Source organism: Hemitrygon akajei, chromosome 12 (assembly GCF_048418815.1).
Source record: "Hemitrygon akajei chromosome 12, sHemAka1.3, whole genome shotgun sequence".
NCBI classification, from domain to species: domain Eukaryota; kingdom Metazoa; phylum Chordata; class Chondrichthyes; order Myliobatiformes; family Dasyatidae; genus Hemitrygon; species Hemitrygon akajei.
The window spans coordinates 39026294-39037762 of NC_133135.1; the positions used below are offsets into that span (position 1 = coordinate 39026294).

Genomic DNA, 11469 nt, shown 5'->3' on the forward strand with positions numbered 1-11469 from the left:
TGGAGGCAAAATCTAAGGAAAAAGAGAAAAACTGTTAGTGCTGGTTTTTCTCCTTACTGTGAGTAGTAATCTCATTCCTCTGCCTCTACCATTTCTATATCTGTTTAGTTTCAATAACCTGTATAAAGCTCTGACACAGTTTACTCACTAACTGCTAAGGTACATAGATTCAACTTCCCTTACTTCAGCCTAATCACAGGAAATGTCTGTTTCTTTTTGCCATGTTACTTCTGCATAAACTTTAAACACACCCTTCAAAACACCTCAAACTTCTGTTGCAACAGTAACAGCCTCACATTTGGAATATTTCATCATATTTTTTTGTTTCCTCCTGCAGGATAGCACTGTTATTGATCTGCACTGAGTATTGCTTCAACATCCGTCCTGCAGTATGAATTGCAAAATTAGTCCAATTGTAAGTGTGCAGTTTTATAAAGATTCATGATTATACCTGGACTTGCAATTCTTACTTCAACTCCTTTAATCACTAGTCTAGAATATTTGTATGCTTCAATAAGATTGACACTTGTTTTCTGAGTACGCTTGCATAACTCTCCTCATATAACTAATCCAGAAACAGCGATTTTCCTTCCACCATCAGATTGCTGAACTGTCCGTGAATATTACTTCATTTTAAAAAATATATACTTTCTTCATAAATTTTTAGGTCTGCATTTTTTGAGGAAGCTGAACAATAGGTTTCATATCATAAGTCAGTGATAACATACACAATTCTGACTGAAATCCACCAAAGAGTCTGTGCTACTTTTCCTTGTTTGTAATTACATAGTTCTCAAGTTAGGGAGACTCGACATCCATACAGTCGACCTTCACTAATCCGACTACCTGTAATCCAGTTCCTTCAATAATCCGGCACTGATTTCAAATTTTCCACGCAACTGTAATTTCAAATTTCCTGGGCCACCATACCAATCTGTTGCGCATTGTTTTGGTTGCGCTAGATCTGCTCACGTGTTGGCGCACTCTTGTAAGCACAGACAGGCGATTCCTGCTTGTTTTCCTACATTTATTAATATCATTTGCATGAGGCATGGCATCCCGGCACCTACCAGCAGGTCTATGCATGTCCTGGCTCAAAAAGCTTCCCCAGACACATTTTAAAAATTCTACTCACTCTAGGCCTGTCATACTAAAGCAATCTTAACTACTTTTGGTGTAACTAAATCCCCGACAATGATAAACCTATAATGTTTGCATTGTTTGCCTATATATCTGTTCCTCTACCTCTGGTTGCCAATTCAAAGCTCAAAGTCCACAATTGACAAAATGATTGCTTCCTTTTGGTTTCTAATGTCCACTCTTTTCAAAGGCCTTTGACAAGGTACCACACATGAGGCTGATTGCCAAGTTAAGAGCATATGGTATTACAGGGAAGTTACTGGCATGGTTAGAACATTGGCTGACTGGTAGGAGGCAGTGAATGGGAATAAAAGGATCCTTTTCTATTTGGCTGCAGTGGTGTTCCGCAGTGTTGAGACCACTTCTTTTTATGCTCTCTATCAATGATGGAGTAGAGGCTTTGTTGCCAAGTTTGCAGATGATATGAAGATTGGTGGAGGGTCAGGTAGTGTTGAGAACACAAGGCAGCTGCAGTAGATTAGGAGAATGGGCAAGAAAGTGGCAAATGAAATACAATACAGGAAAATGCATGGTCATGCACTTTGGTAGTGGAAATAAATGTGCAGACTATTTTCTAAACGGGGAGAAAATCCAAAAATTTGAGATGCAAAGTGACTTGGGAGTTGTCCAGAGCACTCTAAAGGTTAACTTGCAGGTAGAATTGGTGGGGAGGAAGGCAAATGCAATGTTAGCATTCATTTCAAGAGGTCTAGAATACAAGAGCAGGGAAGTGATGCTGAGGCTTTAGAAGGCACTGGTGAGGTCTCACCTTGAGTATTCTGAACAATTTTGGGCTGCTTACATTAGAAAAGATGTGCTGGTATTGTAGAGGGTTCAAGGAGGTTCACAAAGATGATTCATTGGAAACATTTGACCACTCTGGGCCTGCACTCACTGGAATTTAGGATGAGGGGGGATCTCATTGAAAGATTTTGAATGTTGAAAGGTCTAGACAGAGTAGATGTGGAAAGGATGTTTCCCATGGTGAGAAAGTCTAGGACAAGAGGGCACAGCCTCATGATAGAGAGGCATCCATTTAAACAAAGATTCAGAGAAATTTCTTTAGCCAGAGGGTGGTAAATTTGAGGAATTTGTTGCCACGTGCAGCCATGGAGGCCAGATTGTTGTGCGTATTTAAGGCAGAGCTTGATAGGTTCTTGACTGGACACGATAGAAAAGTTACAGGGAGAAAGCTGGGGAGTAAGGCTGAGGAGGGGGAAAAAGGATTAAATGGCAGAGCAGGCTTGAAGGGCCAAATGGCCTAATTCTGCTCCTATGTCTTGTGGAGCCATTCCCAAAATTACTTGCTGCTCTTTTCCTACAAGATTGAGTATCTGCAGTACTGGTACACTCTCACTTCTAGATCAGATGGTTGTAGGCAGTAACCATTAAATGTCAGTCTGAATTATGTATTCATGTCTTAACAGAATCCTATCCAATCTTAAACAGAAAATGCTGGAAACTTTCAGCAGGTCAGGTAGTATCTATGGAAACAGAGATAAAGGGTTCAGGTCAAAGACCCTTTGTCAGTACCCTGTTTCTGCATAGATACTGACTGACCCACTGAATCTTTTCAACTGCGTTTTTTTAATTTCAGATTTCCAGCATCTTTGATGTCCGTATTTTTTTGCAACATTAAGTCGATTAAGTGGCCATGGATATCGAACGTGGCTGCAATGTTATGATTGCTCTAACAGCAGCAAATGCACTTAGTCTGTAAAGCTCCTCCTAAATTTCCCGGGAATGCAATGCGAGTTGCATTTTTCCCATGTTGGTTTTAAAACTATTTTAAGCAGCTTACCCTTGCCATCTCAGGGACCGATACACTGAGATAACGGATTTTAATATGGAAAATGAAACTTTCCCTGATCTTAAAGAGCAAAGGCCCATGGAACACCAATGAAGCCAAACGTGGGGGTTTACACTTTATAAAGTGTCCGGAACTGCAGTGATCAGGATATCCATCAGCCCTTCCAAAAGAAAGTTTATATGTGCGATGCGAACTGACACTCCTCTAGCAAAACGGCGACAACTGCTTATTTATGGAGTTCACTTTCAGCTAGTGGAAGGTCGCAATCACTTCAACTTCCCAATCAATAAAACAAACGCAATGACTGTTCCCAAAGACATATTTCGAAACATCCCGTGTAAAAAATTCGATCAGAAAGATTTCTGGAGGGCATCATAAAATGTCTACACGGCTCAATCTGAATCCTTACAACACGGATTTGAAAATATACTAAGTGTACCGTTAAAGATGAAGCAAACAATCCAGTCGTACCCACGAAACAGATGGGGGGGGGGGGGGGGGGGGAACCTGCCCCAGCTATAACTCAGAAGCCCTGCCGCAGATTGAAAATGCATTTCTTGGAAAGTTGCACTCGGAACTATTACTTACAAAGGAAAAGCTAAAGGGTCACTGGCATTAATCTCCTGAACCCAAGCATTTTGAACGACTGCATACAAAGAAAATGAACTGAACACGACATCTGATCAGAATTAAAAGGTTAAGTAAAAGAAACCAGTTACAACGTCAATATTCGAATGACAAGCTTTTTAAAACCGATCAACCAATAAAACAATTGTGGCTGTTCCTACCGAGAGAAGTGAAAATAACCGCAACAAAAAGACACAAATACATCTTCCAGCGCTCCGCCGTCTCCATTCTCACTACTATTGCTGAAAGCTCGGACCGAAACGGCGACGATAGCTATAAATAACCCGTGAATGAGTCACACAGAGGTAGAAAGAGAAGAACGTGCTGGTCTGCCTCAGTCTCAACAGCGCCACGTGTTTCCACAGTGAGTCTGAAATCAACACGTTCCCAGCCAGAGAGAGAGAGAAAGAGGGGAAAGAGAGACCAAACCCGCCCCTGAAACTGTTGATTGGTCAAACACTGAATCTGGATTTGAACTAGCTGTCAGGAATTGTGCCCTGTACTGGAACTCAGCTCGTGTCGGAAAAGGATTGTTGTGCTGAATACTTTGAATTTATTTTTAAAGGACTACCCGTGAAATAAGTGCCCTTGAGAAGTGGTGGTGAATTGCAGACGAGGACTCTCCGACAATAGTGATGCATTGGCGGCTTCAGGACTTAGTCCCAAGATACATTTTTTAACCATATTCCCATGCATCCGCTTTTCCTGTTCTTGTCGCGTTAATGACCGCGCTTGACAACAAAGCAGTATCTGGTCAAAGAGTGCTTGTAAACCTGAAGTCAGTGAGAATCAAAGGAAAATCCCATCACAGGCTGGAGTCGTGCATCGTGCAAACGAATATGTTTGTATTTGTAGAAAGTCTATCAACAGAGCGCAAGGACTACCCTGCAGGAATTCTATAGGGCATTGCCCTGGGCCCAACCATCTACAATTGCTTGTTCACTGTAGGTCAAGTGGGGACGTGATCACACAACAATCAATTCCAAACACAAGAGTTCGGCAGCTGCTGGAAATCCAGAGCAACACACAAAATGCTGGAAGAACCCAGCAGGTCAAGCAGCATTTATGGAGGGGAATAAGTAGTCGACGTTTCAGGCCAAGACCCCATTGTCAGAACAGAAAAGGCAGAAGAAGCTGGAATAAGACGGTGGGGGAGGGGAAGGAATATAAACCGGCAGGTGATTGGTGAAACAAGCAGCCAAGAAAGGCTTTCCACTCCTCATTATGGCGTCCCTTTCACCCCTTCTCTTCTCCTCACCTGTCCATCAGCTCCATCTTCCTTGCTTCCCTTTCTCCCATGGTCCACGATGCTCTATCAGATTCCTTCTTCTTCACCCTTTATCTCTTCCACCCATCACCTCCCAGCTTCTTCCTTCATTCTCCCTTCCCCACCCACCCACCTTCCCTCTCACTTGGTCTCACCTATCATCTGCCAGCTTGTATTCCTTCCCCTCTCCCCACCCTCTTATTCTGGCTACTTCTGCCTTCCTTTCCAGTCCTGATGAAGGGCCTCAGCCTGAAACATTGACTGTTCATTCTCCTCTGTAGATGCTGCCTGAGTGCTGAGTGCCACGATTGATTTTATTTGTGGTTCCTCAGCAAATGAAGTGTCTCGTGTCTACGTGTAGCAAGACCCATGCAACATGCAGATATGGGCCCAAACATGACTTTCCAGCAAGGGAGAACAAACCATTTTTCTTTCACATTTGATGGCTTTACCATCACGGCATCTTCAATCATCGATGTCTAGGGTATCACCTTTCTGCCTATACAAGAGTGCGCAATCTGCAATTGCATTTGCAATTTCTCAAAAAAAAGGAAATTCCCATGACACACTCAACAAAACTTGCCACCATTCAAACACATAGCCAAGCACTGCCAGGAGTATCAATGAATCAATTCAAGGTACTCTCAACAAAATTTTTGAGGTCAATTATAAAGTAGCACGAGCAAAATTATTTGCCTAAAATCTTTTTAGTTCAGCAGGTTTCATGTCTTTTTTTTCACTTGTCATTCTTCAATGATTCACCTTTTAGGGGGTCAGCTGAAGTTTCAAATTGACACTTTAAAAGTAATTACAAAATTCTAATTTTGGGTCTGGGCATCTGTCTTCAGTAGCTGTCATAGCTTGGGTTATCTAAACATCCTTGTACTCTCTTGATTGGATGATGATGTTACCCAACAGGCACCAATGTTTTTCAGGGTGTGATGATGAGGTGTATTGCTTGTCTTTCTCTGCCAGAACAAGAAGTTATGAATCAAACAGTTTCCAAGAATTATGTCAGGACAGGAAATCCACGTAGTTAGCTTTCCCTACCCTCTTCTTGTCAATCATACCATATGACTGTGACTTTACCCAGCTTTAATTTGAATATGGCCGGGAGAATCAGTTTGTCTCCTCTGGGATCTAGGCTGAGATTTCTTTAAGGTCAATGTAAGGCTCCTCCTTTTACCACTGCTTTAGTACTGATGAATGTGGTGTGCTGGTTCAATGTTAGAGTGATGTTCAGTTACCTACAATGGTGCTCCTGTAAAAATTGATTAAGATGGCGGGGGGGGGGGGGGCGGGGGTGGAGTTCACTTGCTCACTCTCCTCAGGAAGTGGAGATGCTGCTGTGCTTTCTTGACCAAAGAGGTGGTGTTGAGTGACCAGACAAGGTTGTCATCAACACACTTACACACACAAGCACAAATACACACAGGCTCAGACACCAATGCCCTTGCTTACTGCCTCATCCTTGCCACATCCAACTTTACATTGACCCTTTTCATCCTCTGTCCTCCCCATCCCTGGATTCCAGAGACCCCCTTGTCCCCTGTCCTCCTCCCTCCCAATTTTAATGTTTAATTCTCCCCTCATCTTTCAGCTGGCCATCTACATCCTCTCTTCCCTACCCCCTCCCCTTCCTCCCTGAGCTCTTTATCTCTGGCTCTAAAACCACTGTCCCCTTCTTTCCCTAGTAAAAGGAATGACTGATGACTGGTTTTGGCAGGCACACTGCAGTGGTTTGCTTTGTACCCCTTCTGCACCTGGCCATGCTCCAATGCCCTTCCTGGGTACACCTGCCCCTACTCCTGGACTTCATTCCCAAAGCAGCAACAAACAGGTTTCCCCTAAATGACCACCTTTCACTAAAATTAATAAGGTTGTAAGAAGAAAAAATGTTTAGTTCGAAGTAAATTTATTATCAAAGTATGTATAAGTCACAAGATTCATTTTCTTGCAGGAATTCACAGGAAAACAAAGTAATACAAAAGAATCAATGAAAAACTACACACAAATAAGGACTGATAACCAAAGTGCAAATAAAAAATACTGAGAAAATGAGTTGTAGAAACCTTGAAAGTAAGTCCCTAGGTTGTAGAATCAGTTCAGAGTTGAGGTGAGTGAAGTTATCCATGCTGGTTGAAAGGACTAGATAAGGTGTGTGGAGTGGATGCTTCCTATGGTGGGGGTAACATGAACTAAGAGGGCATAGCCTTAAAACTGAGGGATGTCTCTTTAGAACAGAGGTAAGGAGGATTTTTTTAAAGCCAGAGAGCAGTGAATCTGTGGAATGCTCTGCCACTGACTGCAGTGGAGGCCAAGTCCTTGTGTATATATAAGATGGAAGTTGATCATTTCCTGGTCATTCAGGGCATCAAAGGACAGGGCGAGAGGGCAGGTGTATGGGGTTGAGTAAGATCAGGGATCGGCCATGATGGAATGGCAGAGCAGAGTCGATGATTTGAATCATCTAATTCTGCTCCTATGTCTTATGGTCATATGGTTCAGGAGGTTAATACTTGTAGGGTAATAACTGTTCATGAACCTGGTACGTAGGAGCTAAGGCTCCTGCACCTCCTTCTCGATGGCAGCAGTGATGCACCATCAATAACTCACGCTGAGACTTAGGAAGTGAGATATCGGCTTTTATTGACTGGAAGAACAACACTACATCCTGGGAAAATGAGGGAGAGCAGCAGACCACAGTCGCCTTTATACAGGGGTCTGTGGGAGGAGCCACAGGAGCAGTCAGCAGGGTCTGTGGGAGGAGCCACAGGAGCAGTCAGACAGGTATATCTAGTTCACCACAAGCAGCAAGAAAGGAGCAAGGCCCGGATGGTGGGGATCCTCGATGGACACTGCTTTGTAGCAGTGCTCCTTGAAGATGTGCTCAATGGTGAAGGGGACTTTGCCTCTGCTGGACTTCTAACAAATAAAATGGAAAATGCTAAAACATAGTTTAAACAGATTCGGTCTAACCATACTGCTCCATATTCACCAGCAATTGATGTATGTTTGTCTTAAAGCTCTTGCAGTATCCTAATTATAAAGAGTAGTCACTTTTAGTTGTTCCAGATTAGAAACACTTTCCTATTTTTTACTCAAGTCTGTTGAATTTGGTTCATGTACTGGCATGAAGCTTTTCCTATTTCTGCCAAATTCCTCTTTAGTTTCAGATGTTTCTCCAATATTGCCTATTTAAGATATTGATTATTAGAAAAGATTGCTTGAACTCCAGTATCCGAATCAGAATCAGATTTAGTATCATTGGCATACATCGTGAAATTTGTTGTTTTGCAGCAGCAGTACAGTGCAATACATAAAATACACCGTAAATTACAATAAGCAATATATAGCAAAAAGAGAGCAAAGGTTGTGAGGTAGGTAGCATTCATACACCATTCAGATATCTGATGGCGGAGGGTATGGTAATGGTCCATATTCTGAATGAAGGTAATTTGACAGCATATACACACTGTTGTGCTTCTGTCTCATCTGTGATGATGCTCCAGTGCTCTTGTTTTGGTTGCTGACATATTAATTAGTCTTTAGAAAAAAATAGGCACATAGTTGCAGACGTATGTTTATCTTGCACAAATAAAATCTATCCATCAATGACAATGGAAATGCTTCTTGTCTTGCAAAAATCATGCCAACATATAGGTAGCCCATGTAAACAATTCAAATTACATGTAACCTGCACATTATGGTATGGTAAACCAATGTCGGCCAATTCAAAGAGAAAACAATCTGGATAGACTTATCATCCAATTGAGTGTTTGCCAGAAATTTGCAAGAGTTGTAGTCAGAACATTCACTACTTGTCCGGTAATGAACCAGCTAAACACCAGGCTACCCAATGCAGCATCTTCACATGACAAGATCACAGGAAGATGTCACTTCCTTTCTTACGCAGGTAAACCCTTCATGTTGTCTTTTGGCCATGTATCTATTTGGGGTGGATGTGAGCTCACAATCACTCTCCCAACTCACAAAAAGTCAAGAAAGTTCACTAGGGGCTCCATCTTAATCATTTAAAAATGCCAACTTCTGTCTTGATTTAAACTGTTGCCCAAAATATTAACTGGAATTTGCACAAATAATTATACCAGCAAAGTTCACCAAATTCACTTCAATCACCTATGGAATCCCAGAATGAGTCAGAGATCCTAGGACATTGGTAAAGTCTGGGATCTCACCATTTATCCATCCAGCTGGGCTGAAAGAACTCAATGGAGCTGGTTCATTAATGGTGTGTACTATCCACCACTTTAAAGGAGTGACGCAGTGGTACAGTGGGCTATTGGAGTTCTCAGCAAGTGGCAATCAGAAGCTGGTTGGTTTAGTGAGTCTGCCAAATCTGGCTGTTTTTTTATTGGAACAATGAGTCCTAGCAGTTACCCCAATAATTACTGATCTGTGGATTCAGATCAGTAATTTCTATTTCAGTTCAATTTAATTTATACATGAACAGAGTGCATGTTTTATACCACAATATACACAATCATGATATCAAACAGTGTCTCTTTAATAATATTAAAACTAATGTTGGCATGTATGTAGTAAGTATTAACTCAGAATAGGTAGTTTACATTTCTGTGAGTTTGCTTAGAGTTCTATAAAACAAAGCAATTAAGCCATTGACTCACCCAACATTTTTCCTGTGCTTTGATTTCCTTATAAGTCAATTAAGTTTTTTTTGAAGATTTATGTAAGTTGTGGGATTTCATTTGAAACTGCACCTGTGTGTGCAGAGCAGGAGTATTATGTGCAATAGCCCCTTGAGCAACATATCTGAAAAAGTACAAAAAAGTAAAGTGCTTCAGCAATCTTTCTTGTGGCTTTTTTTCATTTAGTCTCTGATTTTCTCATGGGTATGTAAATTTCTGAGCCAATGGATTTCAGTGACAGCAACACAAAAGAATTTAACACATCCATTTTGTTCACCCAGAAGTTGTCACATATTCATAGGTACCTAGGAGATGTAATACCATTGCAGAAACATTAAAGATACAAAACAAAATCTTTAAAAACTGAATGGATCAACTGGATCCAACCAGATCCTGGTGTTTTTGAGCCAGAGTAAGGAACTTGTTGCTTTTGGCTGTTTTATTAAGTGTTACCAGAACAAACAAAAGCAAAGATAAAAAAGAGTTGTGGCCATCTCATGCTAGAGATAACAAAAATTCCAGTGATAAAAATTAGCCTATAAAACAGTTAGTTTCAAGTGGCATCACAGCTACTGCAGAAAACTAAGAAGCTTCTAGAAAAAAATACAGAAGCAAACGTACTGCAGCTACTGGAAAATTCACTCAACGAGTACACATATAGATAGGTGATTATATACAAATACAATAAGCATAGAAAATATTAAACTACATGAAAATATACAAAGAAAATAACAATTCTATACCCTAATCCAACAGCCTTGAGGATGTTCTTTGTAATTCCTATGACTGACCGAAATCTTTTGTGGCCATGGTTAGTGATGGCCTTGAAGTCACGCAACAGTCACACTATGACCGACAGACAGCAAAGTGTAAGCAGCAAATGGCCCTCAGGTACTGAATCCTGAAGCTCAACCCCAGAATCCCATGATGACATTTTGACAGCTTGTAGGGTCAGGGAACTTTTTAACTGTTTCTAAATGTATCTGTTTATCAGAAACAAAAATATAATTCAAGTATATGTAAATAATTGAATAATGTTATAAATTATTTATAAAGCAAAATATTAAAGGTTAATACATTTCATTAAAACATATGGTAGATGTAAATTAATTTAAAGCATTAATGTTAATTAAAATAAAGAAGGGGAGAACCTTACCTTTTGCATGCAAGTTAATGATTCTGTTCAAACAGGGCCACAAGCTGTACCTGACTGCAGATCATGTTGATCAGGAATTCACTCCTGATTGTGTAATCTAGTGTTCATATTATGAAGGGTCTTGACTCATTGTACACAGGAACGAATATGTTCCATTGGCAAAAGTCCAATAAGCAGAGGACACATCATGTAATTAGTAAATGAATCACGGCAAGATAATGAGAAAAATTATGCAGCAAGCTGTTGTGATTTTGCATGCAGTGCAAGCAGATTCTGCGTTGAAGTAGGATATTGCTCTATGTTATTCATTTAATATTTTAAAATAAGTGGAGTTTATGTAGAATGCAATGCCAGCTGGTCTGGCATGCATTGATTTCTATGCACATCTTCATTATATTAGATGGTTCCTGGCTAGGACACACTGTTCCCTCTAATCTGCATAGGGTACATGGCCATGCCGCGATTCAAACACTCCTGTGCACAAACCCTTTGTTGCCGCACAGTGGAACTTTTTTGATATAATGGTAATATAATTTTGAAATCTATGTTAATATACGAGGGCTGATTGATAAGTTTGTGGCCTACGGTAGAAGGAGTCAATTTTAGAAAACCTAGCACATTTATTTTTCCACATAATCTCCTCCTACATGTACACACTTAGTCCAGTGGTTGTGGAGCATACAAATCCCTTCTTTGTAGAAGTGGTTCACAGCAGGGGTGATTGATAAGTTCGTGGCCTAAGGTTGAAGGAGATGAGTTATTAACTTCAAACTTTCTGCATAATCACTCAAAGAGTTGA

The 11469-nt window shown here is 40.8% G+C and overlaps 1 protein-coding gene across 1 annotated transcript in view; it reads right to left on the reverse strand.

The window, feature by feature from the left end:
- Positions 1-3936, reverse strand: part of LOC140736913 (uncharacterized) — a 62066-nt gene extending 58130 nt beyond the window's left edge. The window contains exon 1 of the mRNA XM_073062943.1: positions 3739-3936. Coding sequence (XP_072919044.1) covers positions 3739-3805 — 67 coding nt within the window. The 5' untranslated portion in view covers positions 3806-3936. The remainder of the gene's footprint in view (positions 1-3738) is intronic.
- Positions 3937-11469: the final 7533 nt, after the last annotated feature.